General features: G+C 40.9%; 1 protein-coding gene across 1 annotated transcript in view; it reads right to left on the bottom strand.

The window, feature by feature from the left end:
• Positions 1-8,311: 8,311 nt before the first annotated feature.
• LOC104500836 (chromosome unknown open reading frame, human C7orf50) overlaps positions 8,312-20,788 on the bottom strand; it is a gene marked incomplete at its 5' end in the record, with an annotated part of 24,218 nt that continues 11,741 nt past the window's right edge. The window contains 2 exons of the mRNA XM_010144554.1: positions 8,312-8,494; positions 12,794-12,875. Of these exons, the coding sequence (XP_010142856.1) occupies positions 8,312-8,494; positions 12,794-12,875 (265 nt within the window). The remainder of the gene's footprint in view (positions 8,495-12,793; positions 12,876-20,788) is intronic.

The raw sequence follows: 20,788 nt of genomic DNA, 5'->3' as shown, positions 1-20,788 counted from the left end.
TGTAGGGAACAGCATAAACCAAGACTCACCTGCCACACTTTCATCTCCTACCGGGACCGCCTCAAAAAAAACCCCCACAGAAATGAACTGAGACAGTGTCTGCTCTGTGTTAGTGGGGTAATTCAACAAGAGCCGGTGTTTTCTCACTAAACAATGTCAAAGATGTACTCTTGATCTCTCTGCGGTCACTTTTCCCCCCTCCCTTTGTCCAGAGACAGCTGAAATAATAAAAAAAGGATTTAGAAAACAAAGGGGGAACCCCTGGGTTTTTTTAAAGAGCCAATGAATCCCTGCTAGGAGTGAACCAATCTCTGGAAATAATTGTCAAGTTCACTCTAGTTTTCCTTCCACATACTGCGTTCTGCAGTTGTCAGTCCCGGCTGTTCAAAACAAAAGTAATACAATACAATAGAGTGCAGAGAGCTATTTCATGCCATGTTGCTGCACAGGTGATAATTTTTGGATGAGTTTTAACTATCACAGACTCAGACTCCGGATAGTTATACCTGGCCTATTTTGAAAGAAAAGTTAACTTCTGCATTTCCTTAACCTTGATGAGCTGTTTTCCTCATCATCATCTTTGCTAATCCAGCCAGCTGAACGTTTCCATGTATCAGTTAAAGTGAGGTATAATCTGCTCAGGAGTCTGTACAGGAGGGGAAGATGGATGCTGCTGCAATATTCATAATGCAGCCGTCTGCTCACTGCAGAATTTCCATCTCTGAGATTAAACAGCATTTTAAAAGTACTGGAAATTTAAATTATCTAAAGGGTTGTCTTCTTTTTGATAACAAAAGTATCTGTCAACAGAGCGAGTTCTGATGGAGGTGCGTGCTCTATACAAACAGCACAAGGAGATGATAATTTCTAGGAGTACCATTTCACCATGACTGCACCTTCACCATGTTACCCTTCAAACCGCTGCAGCCAACTGTACAAGGGGTCATTATGAGTGGTCTCATTAGCAACTCTGTAATTTGGCCAGTAAGTGTTCATGTGTAGGAAGGTTCAACCTAGAGAACAACCCTGCTGAAGGGGATGCTGTCTGGAAGCCGGAATCGAGGAGCAAGGGGAGGCCAGCGCCTGGACTGAGTGCTGGCACTGACACAGGCTGCACTACCCAAGCACAAGGCAGCTGCTCACAGGCGTTACCAGGGCACTGATGACCTTCTTGTTGAAGGTTTCTTTTTAGTCATCTAAGGCAGCTTTACGTGTGCTTAAATAATCTCCAACATCTGCCTTGATTTCTACAAGTCACAGGCAGTCTGGGATGAGGCTCAGGCTGGCATCATCTCGTCCAAACAAAAGCGCACTACACAGCCAGAGGTGAGGTCTGGATTTGCTTGATGGGACATCTCCCCAGAGAACAGCTGGTGGGGATGGAAATCCAGAGCCATCTTGAAGGAATGTGTTCTTATGATTATGATATATCGAGACCTTTAAATCCCCAATGCCTTCTGCTATCCTAGCTGAAGTGGCGAACACCAAAAAGCACTTTTTCACAAAAAGATAGTGGAAGCAGATAGTTGGGTGCATGGAGATGGTGTGGATAGAGATGAAGACCTAGAAGGGCAGTGTGAGGACCACCTGCTGATGAATGCTCCTGCTGACAACAGGCACTGGAAGCCTCAAAAAATTGTGGTAAGGGTTACCAAGTAACAGTCGTACTGACCTGAAAGGCATCGCAGTCTACAAAGAGATGATGGGTACAGGCAGGGTTGTGCTCTCGAACTGGAGATAAGCGTTGCCTTTGACAGTCCTCGAAGCTGCCACTGAAACGGGAGAATTTGTCTTGGCCACGAGCTGCAGATTCATCACAGACAGCATCTCACGTTGAGTGTGATCAGACGGTACTAGGACTCAGAGGAAAACTTGAGCATTACTATCATTTCCGATTCATTCTTTACCTGAAACCAAAGCAGCTGTTTCCTTCATGGGACTGGAAGTGACCTGCAGGCAGGCGAGGTGGCGTGAAAACAGATCACACTTCTGGGGTGAGTTTCAGGTTTGTCCACAATAACTTCAACAGCTTCTCCATTATCTATTTTCTTGCAAGAAGCAGCAGAACGTGGCCAATGGACTGCAGCTGCCCAGGGGCTGCTCAGAATACACAGGTACTCGGTATGTATGTTATAGTAACTCAATCACCCCAAAAAGGGACGAGAACTTCTTCTGGGGGCTGGGATGTCACCAGTGCAGTGAACTGGTTGGACGTTGCTGCCAAGACTCTTAAGACGCTGGAATTTCACCCAGATTTTGCCTGTTTAACGCCATCAGTTGGTACACAGGGCCCTGCTTACAATCAGCTCTGGTATTTCCAGCTGCTTTGGCCCTAAGCACTAACCACAAGTGAGAGTTCAGAGAAGCTCCACATTTATTCTTTCTGGCATATCACAGTGCCCATTAAACAAGGACAAAAGATTTTCTTATGTAACGGGGATGCTACTTGTTATTTTTAACTGTATGGCAGCCAGTATTTGCGCCAGGTGGCATTTTGCCTTAACCAGGCAACTCCAGGAGGTGCCTTAACCAGGCAACTCCAGGAGGTTACATTCCCCACGGTCATCCTTGCCCTCTGGTATGTTTGATGCCCATACATGGTTTCCTGGCCGTCTGTCGTCGTGTCTATCTGCTGGCATACGTCTGTGACAGCTCACGGACATACCAGTCTGATTTAACAAGGTAAACCAGGGTGCTGGCCAGTCATTTCCAGCATCCTGCCAGAGCTTCTGCTTCTAATAAAAAGAACTATCTTCGTGAAATCCATAAAGTCTATTTACACGTATCTATGCTACCAGAGAAACACTATCGCTGTAGCTTAAGCTTTCAATTTGCCAAAATAGCTTTAAAACAGACTGTTCAGTCAAATTAAGTCTGCGTAAAGCAGGCAAATAAAACGGTTGCAACTCTCGGCAGCTCCACACAGAAAATGGGCAGCATGGCCAAGCAAGGCATTAAGCTGTGGGCTGAGCATCCTGAGCAGCTGAGATCCTGCAGCCTCACGTCTCCAAGTGCTCCACAGACAAACGCTGCTGCTCACTTGGCAGCACCACCATACCAGATTCAGGCAATTTCACGGAGCTTAAGAAAGCCCGGCTGATACAAAGGGTGCTGCCAAGGCCTGTGGTACCTCCAAACCACAACAGGGGAGCACAGTGTCAACACCCTTCGTTGGGTCCAAAGGAGCTCAACACCAAGTGATGACTTTCGTGGTGCCGTAGCTGAGTCTAGCTATTTATAAGCAAATGAGAGTGACAGATCCTGTGTCCCACAGCTGACAGTGTTACAAAATACACGTGGGACCATGAAGAGAATGGATGTAAGGTGTCACAGCAAAAGGCTATGTGGTATTTCAATTAGCAGCAAAACTTTAAAAGATCTGAATAGCTTTAGCTATTCACAAAAAGTAATCCCATCTTCCAGTGAAGAGAAGGGTAACTGGCAATCTTTAACTATGTGCACACAGAATTCAGGGGGGTTTTGCTTGTTTGCTTCCCCCCTCACTCAGTCTCCAGGCTGGAGGCACAGAGAGGTAGAATTTGAATTCTTCTGGCCATTTATAAACATGTGGCATTTCTTGACCTTTAAGTATTTGATTTTGAAACCTATTTAACTTTTTGACGTAGGTGTTTTCGTGGGTTTTGTTGGGGAATGCCAAAAATTTTCTGCATGTAGGGGGGAAGAAAAAGAAATCAGTAAGAGCAACTGTATGACTGTTCTGTTTTTAACTGAAGAGCCCTCCCTCTGTGTCTGTAACACCAGTTAAACTGTCTCATAGTAGCACAAGCTTCTTATTCAGCTTTGTTTTGACAAAGAAAGATAAACCACTATTTTGCTTTGCCCTTCCCCCACCATTCACTCACTAATTTTATTTAATTTGGTCTTCCCTGCCCTCATAGGGAAAAAAACCCCATATTTAAAAAAAATAATAATTTTGGACCATATGAAGTTGTTGACTATGTGTGTTCTTATGAAGAATTTTAAATAGACTGCAGTTATAAATCACTGCTAAAATGAGCTTGTCCTGCAAAGGCAGGAACATTTAATTATGACCTTGTATGACTGGAATCACTGTAAACAACTAATATTCCTATTTGCAGGGACAGAAATAACGAGCTCATTCAGCTGTACAGAAAGGAAGACATAAAAGGAAACCAAAGGCTAAACCAGAATAAGCCACTGGAAAGTTTTATGTCAACAAAACAATTTAAATTAAGTAACATCAATTCAGTATTTTGACTGTAAATGAATCAGAACATTAGAACATGTTTTAAAGGGAACATTTGTGATGAAACATCTATGACTAGTTCCTATCCCAAACGAAGAGGAAAGTTCCTACTTCTTTCTTCTGTGCATGATCAAGCCCACGCAGCAAAGTTAATCCTCTGGTTTTAGTACTACTCTGTGGATCTACATGTTTAAAATGAGAACAGCAGCAGAACTGCCAGGAAAACACTGAATAAACGATTATCAGTTACACACAACGGGAAATACAGCACTGATGACATAGTAAGAGGTTGCATCATACTACGTATGTGCAGAGTAAAATTAAAATTACACAGACAATTTCCATTCTTATGTTTTCCAATTTTCTGAGTGCTTGGCTTTGCAAATTAAATCTCTTTTACAACTGTGCTTTTCCTGACACTGAGTTGCAGAAACATCAGTAGATTTTAACGTTCGTTACTTTGCCCTACTCAGTGGCCACAGTTCAAAAAAAAAAAAAAACAAAACCCAAACAAACCCCCCCGAGCTCAGACGAAAGAAGTGCATTTCTAAGCTATCTGCAACGATGGGAGATGAGTCAAGAGTCACCTTGCTTTAAAATCAACAGAAGCACAGCTGAGTTATTCTCCAGCGAGAGGAATAAGGAAACAAACTACACATTGAACGAGTGCAACATGCCCCTTCCGATGAATTCAACAACTCCAGTAAGAACAGAGACTTCATTTACCCAGTAATTTTACCACGGTGGTAACAAATTAATGCTGTGGGCAGCCAGCAGAGACCCATGAAGATACACAACCCATAGCAAGGATCAGCCAAATTAAAGGGAACTTCCTACACTGTCAAATTTTGAGTAATTAGTACTTCCATTAGAGGCACAGCTCCAGCTTTAAGCAATTCCAAGTAATTAATGTTCCTTTATTTTGCTGAGAAGTCCTTACTTCAGCATTCTCTCAGGACACAAATTCCACTAGCCAGAGCTGCACAATACAGATTAACTCAACTAGAAGACAATTAGAGCAGGCAGATGAAGATGTAATTTGTCAGTCTGCACATACTGCTTCTTCTAGCCTTGGATGCAACTTTTCTTACTGCAGAAGACAGATTTAAACGGGAGCAGAGACACAATTTTGTTCTATCTGTATCCATATAATTGCCTAAGCCATAAGCAATGTTGAGATTCAAATATTCTCCACAACCAACCGACAAAACAAAGGCAGTGAAAGGTGAGATTTTATCTTCCTGTACAGCTTTGACCAGCTACAGGAATTCAGCAACCGATTATACGCTTAGAAACTTAAAATGTATCATTCAAAGCCCGTGATGGAGGAAATCTTTCTACATTTATCCATCATGCAGCATAAATCCCTCGACTAAAATGCCAAGCTGAGCAGGAAGCAGAAGCTGGCCTGGTGACTAGCATATGGGAAAGCCAGAATTTGATTGCCAGAGGTGTTAATGCATCTGCAATCTTGTCTGTAAAATGGGCCCAGCAATACATGTCTCCCAAAAATATGTTTGTTTCACGTTTCATCAGCGTTTTGAAGATGACTCCAGTTGAGGATTCAAGAAAAGGGGCAAAGTAAAAAAGCAAAATTAAAAAAGCAAAATTAAGTAAAAAAGCAATTAAGTGTCCTCTCCTATTTGCATGACACCATCAAGTATAAGACAACACTTAAAATATTTCATATTGAGCTTTGAAACCCAAGACCTATACAGCAGCAATACAAAGCAGAGATTTTACAAGCCTTTTACCCCGTTTCAAGACACCACTGAACGGTACCTACACCACGAGACACGTGGCAGAAAACATCGTACTTTGCTTTCTCTACTGAACACAAACATAGCAACAGTTACCTTAGTTTTTAGCTTCTGAATTTTCCGTAACTGCAAGAAGCAGAGGCCAAAGACCACGTCCTTCACGCAGGGACTGGTAGCGATGAAGGAAGATTTGGAACTGCAGCTGAGGAAGAGGAGAGCAGAGCAGGACCTTCTCGCAGAGGTGTATTACTGCACCGGTGAGAGGCTCTAACTGTTCTTTTCCAAACGTTACTCTTCACACAGACTCCAGATTGACAGGCCTTATGCACTTTCAGTATTAATTGATACAAAAAGAAATACAACGTTCTCGACCTACAAAGCCTCTCTTCTCACAGATTTGTCAACATTTGCGAGTGGTCAGAACCAAGGTCCAAGAAAGGCAAATCTTGCCAAATCTGTCCAAATCACGAGCAGTTGACACCTTTTTGCCTGGACCTTACCTATACAATTTTTTTTACAAGTCTCTTCCAAACCATGTTTGCAATGTGCTTATGCTTTTACGCTACAGTGTGTATTAAAGGCACAATGAGAACCCACATTTCTGTGTGATAGAGGAATCGAAAGTGGTGATTTTCAAATATCTTGAGAACACAAATTGTCCTCTGCTAAAATGCAGTCATAAAGTCACCAAAAAAGACACTTTGAAAACTCCATCCCTGAGAAAATTGTATTTTTCCTGATGGAAAGAAAAAAGTATCAGCTTCTGCTTGGAGTTTTTCCCAGCTGTATATTCTCACACACAAAATATAAGATCCAGTGATCTTTTATGAGTTCTCTAAAAGTCAGTATCACCTCTTTCTATTACAAACCCTTTCCACCTTGCACTGGAAGATCAGTCCTATAGAGCTTTGGGCCACCACGTGCATCCTCTGCAGCCGCCATCCAGCTGTCACCCCACGGTACAGAACTGCAGCCCCGCTGCTGCCAGACCATCAGCAGCTCAACAGAGAGGCTGGCCACGGCCACCACGTTCTGCCCACCGCTGCGCTGCACTCCGTCACAGTTATTGTGTTACAGCAGGGCATGCTGGTCTCTTTTCCGGCTGAAAACACCATCTTCAAGAAGTCAGGAAGCATAAGTTATTTGTTATTAGTAATATATTTCATACTTTCAAAGATTTGTAGTAATCTATGACTGTGAAGGCTGTCAAATCCACTCAACTGCTTCTTATTGGAAAATTGGGCCTGCATATCCATAGATCCTCCCCTCCTTCCCCCATCCAAATTAAAGCTGTAATTCCCAAAGACAGCCACTCTCCTAGAACACTACACACTTCATATAGTTGTTATTAATAGAGTATGAACAATGTTTGCAGAAACATTAAAGAATCAGGTCAAGAACGCCGTCTGAATACAAGTGTTATTAAATAAGCCAGTCATCCAGCTTTTGAGTAATTAATGTCCTTGGTTTTTACTTGAAAGCCTCATTTTCTGCACGTTCGAGGGAGACAAACATCCCACGTCAAAGCGAATGAACACAAATTAACTCTTTTGGATGCCAATTACAAGAGAGAGATGAAGACGCAGTATTGGCAGGCGAGATACAGAACGCTGCAGAACGGCACTTCTCATCGCAGGGCGCGTTTGGGGCCGATCAGATGCTTTCGCTACATGCAGTCAAAGGGTTTGATCTGTTCCCATCTGTGCATTATCTGAATTTCTAAACAATTGCCATAATGCATTTGAAAACATTAAAAAATAAAAGGAAAACTAACAAAGCTGCTGGTATCTCCAAATCACCACGGGAAGTACTAATAAGCAACTGTGTTATACAATCCGTGTTCAACAGACTGAAAATGATCTTTCCCAAACCCGAATGACAGACTTCTGAAGCCGAAAGTGATAGATTACAGCTGGCTGAGCAAGCACTGTACGCTCAGTTTAAAAGCTGCCGTTGTAGAAGACCCTCCAGGCTGCTGGTTGGTTCCTTTGCTCTTCTTGTTAAGGACTGCAAAGCTCCCCTTATTTAACAGTAATTACAGGAGGAGGTGGACAAAAACTAACAAGAGAGAGAGGTTTGTTTTTCTAAAGATAAAAGATTACTTTTCACAGCGTGTCTATGGACCAAATACATTATTTTAATTCCATCACCTTCAAAACAGGATTATCATCTGCAATTGGAAAAAAAAAAAAGAGTTCAAAATCTGAAAATTTAGTATTAGGATTCTTGTTAGAAAATATGTCTTTACAATTAATTTATAGTCTCTGTATACAACATCCTACCCTTCTCCCCATCAGACAACCATTAAGACACAAAAATACTCTCAGGACAGCAGCTGCAGGACTTGTCGTATACGCTCACACTTCTCCAACAGGTTTGGGTCTTCTGCGTCGGAACCATCGAATTCCTTCATAAAAGCTTCAGCCTTCTGCACAGTTATGTTTCGCGCACCACCTTTAAGTCCTTGCAGATAGTCCAGTAAAATGGTGAAATACTTGTCTGGAACCTTTAAAAAAAAAAAAGAAGGAAGAAAAACCACCTGCTTTATTTTCTTCTCTCTCAATACTCATTCACAATCATGTCAAACCATCACCTGAAAAATAACTAAGAGAACGGCGTGAGCTTTTGTGTTTGCCAACACCCACCTCTGAGTGGAGACACTTCTTGCCAAGGTTCAAGCTGCCACAAGGGACGGACCATGGTGAGAGGACTGTTATGGGCTCAGATGGGCAAAACATCTGAGAGGAAATTCTAAGCAGATGTGGAAATGCTGATCAGCAAATGCAAACACTCCCTGACGGTGAGCTGAAGGCTGCGAGGGTTGTTTGGACTAAAAAACTACTAGCCAAATCCTACACGTACGTAAACCTTACTAAATTCAGTGCGAATTGCATGCACGTGTCTGAGGAAAGAATTTTGCTGGAATTACCTCGCCCCTACCCAAAATTATTTTTTGGGTTTGCTCAGATGAGATACCACCCACCATCAAGCACTTTGACAGAACGCTTATACAAAGGAACAGAATTTAATTTGAAAACCAAATTGAATTCGGACACATGGAAGCAATTTTTAAATCATGCTGACTAGGACTGATAGGCTCTGTTAACACGTCTAACGTTAAAAGCAGCTTAGTCATCTTCAGCTGAATTACCATTTCACTCCCTTTCTAATTAACTAGTCACAGGTTAAATTTTAGCTTAGCTGCCTTAACTTTAATGATCATGACATTAAATAATCTTGGCAATAACCTAGAAAAACATTTGAATGTTTTATTCAGCATTTCAAACCAACGTCAAAGGTATTAAGTGAAGAGACCTAAGTTGAAATGTATCTATCTTAACTTCATGTTGTATATCCGTGGAACCGGTTTCAGCCAATAAGAGCATATTTTTACTGTGAATCAGATATTAAAATGACCTAATCTTGCAAATATTTTTCTCCATGTTTAAATTTACACATATCACTTTAAAAGGCATGCTCGACACGAGTCAAGTTAAACACATACATAAGTATTTAAAAGATTGGAGACTCATCATTTGAGGGCTGTTTCAGTTCTGCAAAGTCTCAACATTTCAGAGAAGACAGAGCTTCAACAGATACTTAATTTACAACTTATTTCTCCATCAACATTTGGCAGCATAACTTTGATCACTAAAACTTCTATCACCCCAAAAGAAGAGGAAGAAAGAATATTCCAACTCCGCCTTCACCAATCAGGGATATTACAAAGTAATAAATCAAAGCTAAACTCTGCATTCAGCCTCGTAACTTCTACACCATGGAAAACCTTCTAATTCTTCACACAAACACTCTTGCGTTAAAGGAACGATATAGATACAAGAAAAATATTGATTTTGCAGTGACTAACACTGAAATGGATGATACATGAAGTGTTGCTATAATATACAAATCAAACACAATTTAACATAGTGAAAAATGTCTATGTTTTTGCAAGGTCTTTACTCACAGTAAAGTGATACTAATAACAGACAAAACCATTTAGACACCAACAATCTCAGCACGATAGCGCTCCTTTGAAGCAGAGGCTCAGGACTGGGTTTTTAATCTCAGCAACGTTTCTAGGTTTCAAATCTTAGCCGAATTATCTACGTAATTTACACCTCTTGTTCCGGGGCCTCGCGGTACAGTCGGACCTCACTCTGCGGAGTTACCGTGTTCATTGTAGCATTTGAGCAAAGTGCTTGAAAGGGCAATGAAAAGCCTACTCTAAACTTAGTACTTCCAAGTGTGCAGACAGACACGTGGCTGCCTGAAGCCTAGAAAACATTTAGCCTTTGTCCCTAAGGATAAGTGCTCAAGTGTTCAAAAGTCTGGGGTTTTTTCATTCACACATCTCTTAGGTTTACATGACAGTACCATGTGGGCAAGACAACGTCGCGTTCCCTCCTACCTTACACATACAATAGCGCCATAGCAAGGACTGGAACGCAGAAAGTGCCAGCAAAACGTTAAGGAAATCCCAATTTTAATTCTTCAAATGCAGTGGTACAAGAGTTGAAATTTCAGGGACTCTTGGCGAGGTTTCACAAGAGCGAACACAATCCTTCTAAGGCCAGCTTTTGGGCTGGCTTGAAATTGGATATCGAGATCTCCCACCACGGCTCTGGCAAGTGGAAGTGATGCTTACGGGATTTTATTATTATTCTTTTGTTAAACTGTTCTGACCTTCTTCCTGTTTCTTCTTCTCTCTCACATGCTAACCTTGCCTCTGTTCCAACTAGCTCACACACACCAGAGCTGACTAACACTTCGGGGTATTTCTGTGAAATAATTACCGTCATTGGGAAGAGGGGGCAAACACTACAAAAGGGGAGCAGGAAAAGAACAGTTATCGCTTTCAGATTACACTCTGTAACTCCAGGGTGTTCAGTCTTGCAGATGACCACATAATTTGTAAAGCAAATACCGGTATCTCCACAGAGAAGTCCAGCTTATGGCCACCAAGCTTGTTTTTCTCAGTTACCTCCTGAGGAACCTTCAGAAACCCCTTCAGGGCCGAGCAGGCCAGAAGTTGAGGACAGCTGATATAAAAATCCCGTGCCAAGGATCAAGAAAGGATCTGGTATTTATTTTATACTGGATCCTGAAGAAGTCTGTACACTGTAGGTACAGGTTTGGCAGCTGTCAGCCAACCAGCAGCTGGATTTTAAAGGGACTTTAAAAACCCTCATGTTGCAAAGGACTTGAAAACCTCGACTTCTTTCGTACGGAAACTCATCTGGCTCCTTTGCGTGGCTTTCCAGTAGGCATCCAAGTGACATGATCCATGAGATCAAAGATGTGGCTCAGGAAGGAAAGAAACTAATGTCTCCTTTGGTATTTTAGTCGTGCTTGGATATCCAAGAGATTTTACTCTGTCAGGGACAGGAAGTTGAATTTGCATATTAAAAAATATTCAAAAGAAGCTGGTCTGCCCTCCCAGTCCTGATGAAGAAAGGGACTTTGTCATATGCTTAATTATAAGCACTTGAGCAGTTCTGCTAACTTTACAGAATCTGGATGCAGATGTTAATCATTATCCAAAGCTCACAGTCAAAGCATCTCTGATTATTAAACTGCAAAATATGTGAATTTAAATAAATCATAGCACTTTCATTGGATTTAAAAAAAAAATTGAAAGGAAGTTTCCTTTCAGTGCTGAGAAATAAGGAGTTAAGCTGTGTTTTGATACATAAACCAAATGCTACTTACAGTTAATTATTTCCCAGTGTATTTCAACGCAAACCCCGAAGTAAACAAGTAAAAGAGTAAAAACATCATTCTGCCTGTAGAACAATTTCCAGATAGCTTTAAAGAGCATACATTGATTTTGAAAGCTTGATAAAGGCTTTTCAAAGAGAAACTTAAAAATCAGAAGACAGTGCAAACAGCCTAGACACCTACAATCAAATCTGCATTTCTGCAACTGCAATACTTTTTAAAGTATTCACACCGTGTAAACATTTTTGCCTTCGTGAAACTCTGCTTTTAATCATCTCGTTCTCTAAAAGCATTTTTAATCATAAAGGTAACACCCTATGCCAGGTGATTGGCATAGGGTGATTTGGGACAGGAAGATTGGTATGCCTCAGTGTTTAACTGCACACAAAAACTCAGCAGAGACTAACCGAGTGTCAACTAATCGAAACAGTAAGTAAAGCACTGAGCAAACAGCTACGTGTTTGTTCTGTTACACAACAAAAGGGATGACCTGGAACCTCCGCGCAGTACCACGAGGGTCAGACGCTTATTGGAAATCCAGTCTGTGCTGGGTTTTAGGGTTTGACATGAATGGATTTCAGCGGTGATGCAAGCCTGGCTTCTGGTTACACTTTGTGCTTTTTACAATCAACATCAGGTTTCACTTACATTTTAATGAGGAAGCTATTTTAACATCTTGGCAATATGGCTGTACATCTTCTGTGGAGCCAGAGCTATCCGAAGCAGAATGAGAATCGTGGTTTGCAGTATTGGGTTCCAATTCAGCCATTCAGTTGAAGGGTATGACCCAAATTCTCAGTAAGCTCCAGAGTTATATGAAACATGAATCTGCTCTATTTATGCTTGACATATATCGAGTACAAAAACGTAGCGTACGCAGGGGAATGATCACCGACAGAATAAGCAATTAAAATGATTCAGCATTTTGGTTAAAAACAAAGTAATTGGTTTATAAATTCTTTAAAAATTATTAGAAAAGTGCATGGCTAGTACAAGCAACTTTTGGTTAATACAGAATAGCTACAACTGATGTATAAAACTTTATATCGTATTTGTTCTGAGGAAAAGCCATGTTAATACCAACCTTCTCTTTATCATACATGTGCATGAGCAGCCAGGTTTGCCTTGTCTTTTGAAACTTCCACTCTTCTGGGTTTTCAGACCAGCTGTAGTAAATTAAAAAAAAAAATGCTTGAGTGAAATACTCTCTGATCAAAACATTTATTGTTCATAAAATGTTTTCCACAATGCTTGAAAAATTAATTTTTCAGGAGAATATACTTTAAACCTGGATTTGTCTAAAGGTGTAATTTAAATATTGGTGTTTACAGGATAGAAAAGGTGCTTTGTGTGTCTCGCTCTCCTCAGGAATTCTGATCCTAATATTTAGCTCAAAACTTCAGGCTGCCTCAATACTGTTAAGAGTGAGCAGGTAAAACAAATGATTAACATCTGCAAATGTTCTTTGACAGTTTAACAAACACATTTTAAATACGCAAAATTTTAGCTGGGTTAACACAGCACATTTTCGTACATCTTAAACACGATTTTAAAGCTGGTAGATTCTGGTTTAGATTAAGAAAAAGACATTTATTTCTATAACAAATGAGCTAACTAGCAAATCTCACTCTAAATGAAGGCTGTCTTTAAAAAGTATGTACTTGAGCATCTTAACATGTACAAAATTTGTCAGGACACTGAACCATCTTTTAAAGATCCAGAAGAAGATATATGAGGAGAAAACTCATGAGAATTTTATATTTATTTTATTTTTCTCTAAAGAAAAATGAGTCTCCAGCGGGTAGAATGCAAGATGTCTCTAATGTTCTTTTTACACAGCAACAGGGAGATCAGAAACCAACTGAAAAGCCCCAGCTGGGTATGAGAATTAGTATTGTTTAAACATTGTCAAGTCTAATAAAGCAAAAGACTCCTCATATTCGGTGGATGCTGCACCAGCACATACACTGTTCGGTCAATTCAGTGAAAGAGAAAAAAACAAGAACACAAATTGGTCCACAAGAGTTTCATGGAAGTCTCTGCACAAAACCCCAAAGAAAAAAAAATATTCTCTTGACTCTCGAATTCAGGATGAAGAAAAAGCAGCAACCACTCATTAGGGTTATCACTAGCCAAACTCAATAAAAATGTCTGTAACCAGCATTTAAGGTAAAAATCAGCCAAATAACAGTACACCAGGAAGGACAGACAAAACTAATAACCACAATATATCATATTTTACATGCTCAAATTAAATCCACAAACGAACTGATTTAGAAGTCTCTTTTGGGACATTGTCAATAAACAGGCAAAAGTCTGCAAAACAAACATCGTGCAAAATCAGAGGCCCAAAAGCTCACTGCCAAAAGTTATAGAATCAAATAAAAAACAGTATTATGAGGAAACCAACATGCTCCCATCACCACCACCCCAGAAACCACAGTACTTGCAGAAGAAAGGCCATTCACCCCTTGGCGCCCCCTGCCTCTGCAGCAAGGTGCCCACCTAGGCAACGACCACTCTCCACGACAACTCCTGTAGCGAGGAGCTGAGAGGACGAAGTAAAAAGGGCTTTTCTTGTGGGTGTGGTTTGTGGGGCTACTTGCTCATTTGTACCCAATTTCTCTGTTTGCCAGGCAAACGCGTAGCTCCTCAGTGAGAAACTGGAACTTCTGTGAGAAGTGATTTAAAAAAGACCATGGTGGTGCTCGCTGTTGAAAGAAGCCCATTCTTTTATGGGGTCCATCCTTCTGAACAATCACATGGAAGATAAGAAATGCTATTCTGTCTAGTCCAAATGCTCTTCTGTTTGCACAGCACGAAGAAGGAGGTAAGTTTAAAATTCTTTTTTATGTTAAATAAGCCTGGAAACAGTTTACATTATAATCTTTGCAAGGTGACAAGAACAAGCTGAATGACTGTGACCACAATCTGTGACCACATCCTGTGAAAACAGCCCCTCTCCTAATGAAAACCTTTAACACATGTTTTTATTTTCTTAATAAAATTATTTTCTTAAAAAAACATGCGTTACATACATTGTGATTATACTCATTGGTTACACAGACCACGCAGTACTCCAAATATTCCCTTCTCTGTTAATTTTATGTTCCTATCACTTAGGCTATCACCTGAGTGCTGTTAGGCAGTAACTTGAAAAATACAGCCTGATTTCACTAATCTCCTATAAAGCTATAGGATGTTAAAATAGCTTTATTACCTAGTTTATAAACAACTGAGACCAACAAATGAGTGCACTATAAGGTTAATTGCTCTTATTAGCCTATTACCAGAACCATATGCTCCCTTCCACACGTTAAGGCAAGCCATTATGCTGCACCTCAGCTCCCACGCTGACATTCACTCTAGTGAATTCTCTTGTGGAGACAAAAGTTTCAGCTCGTCTTCCTGAAAGGTTTCGTTTTCTATACACCATAATAATTCACAGAACAACAAACACTTTCACATAACCAACTGCAGTGAGTAGGGTGGTGTTCATTACAGCAGCAGAGCCCCACAAACTGCTTCTTTTGGTTTGTGCTCTGTCCTATCAGAATGAAGTGCTACATGGGCATGGTAGTAAAAGCAGCATTTTCCTTAACAGACTGTGGGAGCACCCATGTTTGCAGAAAGCGCTCCCAAATTTTCAGCTGGTTCTCTGTCCATGGTTGCATCAATTGCTGTTTCTCCCCCTTCAGGAAAACGGTCCTTCTCTTGACCTTGACTCCTATCAAACCGTGGGCAAAACCCTCATGACAATGGATGCACAGTCTTTAGGACAGGTAACGTGGTAGTTGCTCCTTGAAAATGGATCCCCCAACAGTTATTAAAATAAAAGCTTTCCACTGATTCCTGTGACTGCGACAGCTTTTTTTCTACTCCTGTGAGAGCTTCAAAACCATGGAAAGAATCACTCCATGAAAAGCGAGAGGGGTACCTCCTGTTTTCAGAATGACATAATTCGTGCATTTATAGAAACATTCAACTTTTACACTCAAAAGTAAAAGCTTTGTAGCACAAGAGAGATCTCATTTTACTGTTTATATGCAGATAAGCTTCCTTGACATACTGCAGCAGCAGAAAAGGCTTTTCCTTTGAGTGATTAAATATACAGAGTAAGACCAAATACATTACAGATTAAAAAAACCTTTTTATGGACCATCACAACCTCCTTCAGAATTTGAGTTAATCTGGTAGCCTTTAGAAGGATCTATGTCCAGATCTAATGTAAACTATGGAATTGTCTGAAAAATATACGTGTAAAACATGCATTTTTCTGGAATGCCTGGGGCTAATTTTCCATGTATTGTACAAACACTAATTGCCTTCTTTACATGGTTAATGTCTGAATCTTTCTTACGAATTCTAGCTCATTGAAAAACACATTGGTTGACTTTACTCAAAGGGAAATTTTATGTGCAAACGACCTTCCCTAAACTGCTTTGAAACCAAAGATACAGAGGAAACGAATCAAACAAATCAAGTGGAATTTTACATTTGGGCTTTTGGTTTTTAGCATGAGAGGCTCATTTAGAAAAGCTGCCCAAGATTCTCACTAGTCTACCTCATAAATGACTTTTAGTCTCTACCTTAAAGTAATGTCACAGAAATCTATTTCCGAACCATGAGAATATGGGCAGCACAAGCAGGCAGTAGTATGCAGGGCAGAGCCCGCTCTGGGATGTCCTAGTAGGAAGACAAGGGGAATGGAGAGTAGTCAAATTGGTTCCAGAAACACAGCAAGAGAAAAAAAAAACATTATTGTTACAAACTGGAGTCAGGAAGACAACACAATGCATCTGCTTAGAGTCCTGGCCAGGACAAAACACTGCAAAGCGGTCACAATTATTAAATAATCTCCCACGAGTCCATTGTGAGAAAAGCCCTGTGCTGAGAAGCAACTGTTCTACTCCTTCAGCTTGGAAAAATTATTGGATAGGAGAATTATTGGCCTTGAGAAAACAGAAAGACAGACAGCCATATGACTGCTGACAACCTTCCAGAAGACTCGAGTCTGCTGCAAGGACACCTGAACTCACCGACATCTACTGATCAATTTTGTGCCATTGAAGGGCCAGCCCACCACGGATACACCTTCCAGCATGGATATCTACCCAAGGGAAAGCAAACTGCCACCAAATGTAGATTTTTCCAGCACACAGCCCAGGCTTAGCATCAGGGAGTTTATTTAAAAGGTTTCTCCAGCCCTGAGGACCAGCTCTGACTGCAGCCTCCTCTTGCTCTTCTTGATTTACCCATGAGGACCTTTATGTCTTACTCTCTCAAGCTTCACTGAATCTCCAAGGAGGGACAGAGCAACAGATCTGGTCCATTACACCACAATCAAGGCTACACTGAAAAGATCTGTTGAAAACATTAAAAGCAGCATATTACAATGCTATGCAAAAACAGTCACATTCTTCCCATCCCGTGTGTCTCGATACTTTTCTGTTTCAATAAACTCAGTTACTCATCACCCCGAAACCCGTCTTTAAGGGTCACCTATGTTCTTCCCCATGCTCCATGAGGAAGGCTGAACAGAGGTCACGGCACGCGATTAAGGCTCGCAAGAATCAGTTTAAGCACTTTATTCCCCAAGCGCTCTGCAAAAGGGATCATTCCTGCGCTCACTGCCCTACTCGTGAAACGTGGATAACAGGTGCTTCCTCAATAAAGAACAACCATACTCTCAAAAATTCCCCTTAAAGGTACTTAAAGCCTTGCTGAAACACTTGGCACTCGAGCGCTTTGCTGTAACATTTCACAACGCCACACGAAATAGCAGCGTGTAAAACACCGTGCGCTGATGGTTAAGGCAAGCTCACTGCCCTTAGAATTCTGAATTTGGAAACTCTGAACACTGTTATCGGGCCAGTTCAGCGGCAAGCGTGATGGCACATCTGGCTAACAGGTGAGCAGGGGAACACAGCGCCTCAGAGGGGCTCCCTGGAACCATGGAAGCAGTGTGGAGAGAGCAGAAATTTGGCATGAGCTCGTTCTTGTGGGAGAAGAGCCATTTTATGGATGGAGGTTTTATACGGATATATAAAAATATATAGATGTGGATGGAAGTTTTATACATGCATATAGTGAAGTAGGAATAATAATTTTTTGTCCAGTTACAACACATACAATTCTTTAAAAGGAAATGTAAAAGTGTTTATTTTTATTGGGGCTATTCAGAATTGTTTCTATTTCTCTCAGGAGCATTTAAAATTAATTTAGATTTAAACAGATAGGTTTTTGAATGTCTGTCTTCACCCACACCTGCATGCCCAGAAAGCCACCTCACAGAGCGCTTCAGCACTCAGTGCGAGGTAAGAGGAAATCTCATTTCAAGAGCATGTGAGGCTGATTCTCCTCAATTGGAAAAAATAGCCAAAATTCAAATTCTAGATTTTCAAAGATTTGACTGGAATGGCTGTAGTTAAAATCTTAGACACACTAATCCGTGGCAGCAACACAAATTCCTGGAGAAAGTTAATATGTTTATATTGATATTCTCAAATCCAGTTTGGAACCCATTAAATTATGACTCAGATAAAGGTTTTCCTTATTTTCCTGGAAGAGGAGACACTAATAGAGTTCTTTTGCTAGAAGAAAACTTTCTTAAATTGTCAACAGATTTTAGATTCAGTGCCACATTTTTGGTTGAAAATCCTGGAACCATTTCTTAATCTGTGGTTTAAAAACAATTTTTAATATATTCTCCCATCTGGTTTAGACGCAGCATAATGACTAAAGACTTGTGAAAAGGCGAGGGCAGGAAGGTTTGTTTTTTTTTCTTTTTCTTTAAATTTAGGATTCACACATGCAGGAAGAAACAAACATGCTTTTTAGTGTTCCATTTTTGTCTCGATGTCCAATATAAGGATGGGTTGTATCTGATTGCATCTGCACAGCAACTACAACAGGTCACAGAATTTTCTTAGAGAGTATTTATAAAGCAAAAGGAAAGGGTCTTCATGCCTGAAAGCAAAGCTTTGATTAAATCTACATAAAATGTTGATCACAGCGTATCTTTTCTCATATGTACTTTTATCACTTGCCATTATTTGTAACGTTTTATATTGTGTTTGTCTCCAGCCAGGCTAGAAATCCCCTTCCTCCCCCACTATAGGCACCATTCAAATGCAGCATCACACATGCCCTTGAAGAGTTTCGAGTATAAACAGATGAGACAGATGATAAGTGGAAAGGAAAGTTGACCCAGAATATTGTAGCAAGGGCTCAAAATGATACAGCAGGTCACAGCAGAGCTCACATCTCACAGGTGGTACAACACACGTAGGGTATCAGACTGTGATTCTATCCATCGACTTTTCACCGACACCGACCTACCTGTAAATGCCAAGAACATGGGCAAAAAACCTTTACAGATTTTTTTTTTTAAATTCTTTTTCTAGTATAGTTATTTAGTTGCTTGTATCTGCATTAGCCTGCATTTTGATCAAATATATATAGAATATATACAGAATATATATAGAATATATCAGAATATATAGAGAGCAGTAATAAAATGCTGAGAACTTTCTGTTGTTTTCAATTATAACAAGAAGGTCAGCAGCAGGCTTGAAAGCCCGCAGCTGATATTGCTATATTATTAAGCTAAATGTGCTTTTTATATTACATACATTCATAAAAAGGAGACAAAGCAGGAGTTGAATTATCACAGAAGAAGTATAAAAAATAGAATTTGAGCCCTTCACAGCCAATCTGTTCTGCTCCTGCAGGGAATATACAGCTAAGTTCTACCCCAGCGCTGCGATGAAGTCCCATCTCCTCTCCAGATGTCCATCTTTTCTGGCACTTAATTCTGGTCATACTCATGCCCAGACCAGAAGTAAGGGAAAGGGAAAATGAAAACAACTGTTATGTCTCCCTCCCATGAAGAACATCCTGGGGGGTATGAGGAGATAAAGAGGGCCCCATAGTCTGGATGAAAATCATGTAAGAAACCAGCTGCAAGTAAAATCGTTTTTAAAAGCTGGCTTTGATCCATTTATATAAGTGCTTTCTGATGATCAGATGAGGGCTATGCTACCAGACCCAGAAAAAACAAATACAGTTACTTCTCTTCTGCCTTACCATTCCACCACAGACTGTCCAGCTGTGTATAGAGCACTCCTGCCAAGGCATGCATTCAAGCTGACTTGCAACCAAGAGCCCATTTTCATCGATTTTTTAAATTTTAAATCACCTTTTAAAATTTTTAGAGTTTAGGTTGAGTATTTCTGTGCTATTTCTACCTTTGCAAAGACCTGATGGACTTCCATAGCCTAAAGATCAGAAGTGCTCTTCTGCAGTTCCAAATTCCAGAGTAATGTTTGACCATAATATGAAAGAGCAACGCTCTCTCCCAATGCTGACGAGATGCCCCTGTGCCAAATGCCCACCGGCACTAAACCTCACACCATATACATTCTTCCTTTCTGACTCTCAGCATTCAGGACATCTAGTCCCAGTTGCAGGGTGTCCAACTGGCCTCCTTTCCTCCCCACAAGATGCAAATCCTCTTCCTGCAGACTTCCCAGCAGGGCTTTCCCACATCCTTGAGGGGCAGGAACTGCTTAGACTGTGGAGCATGGTCTCAGTGAACTTGAGGGATGCAAGGGGTGCAACCCGCTCACCGCAATCTGGACAACCACCAGAAGGTTGGGTGCCAGCAGAAGCTCCTGTGTCCTCTCCTTGCTTGACAAGCAGAGATACCCACGCTGACAAATAGCTGGCCTCAAATCGATCCCATCTGCTGTGGTGTCCAGAGGATCTAGCTGAAGCCTCCAGGAAAGGAGAAGGAAGCTGCATCTTGAGCCTGTGCTGTAGGACTAGCCCCATACCTCTTCTACAGTGCTGGCCTGTGCTGTGACAATGTTCTGCAGGCATTCCGAAGACATCCTGGAATGTCCAGTCCTTACCTACTCCCTTTACTTCACTGAGTTCTCTTAGGACAGCACTGAAGAACGGATACCTACCAATGTGGATGCCAGCCCTAGATGCACTGTTGCAGAAATCACATTTGCAGGCTTTTTTTTTTTTTTTTTTAATTAAATCCAGGTGTCCTTATTCCTCTTTATTTTGC

The sequence above is a fragment of the Buceros rhinoceros genome, unplaced genomic scaffold, assembly GCF_000710305.1.
Source record: "Buceros rhinoceros silvestris isolate BGI_N320 unplaced genomic scaffold, ASM71030v1 scaffold8051, whole genome shotgun sequence".
In the NCBI taxonomy this organism is placed as follows: domain Eukaryota; kingdom Metazoa; phylum Chordata; class Aves; order Bucerotiformes; family Bucerotidae; genus Buceros; species Buceros rhinoceros.
This window is presented reverse-complemented; position numbering and strand designations above follow the sequence as displayed.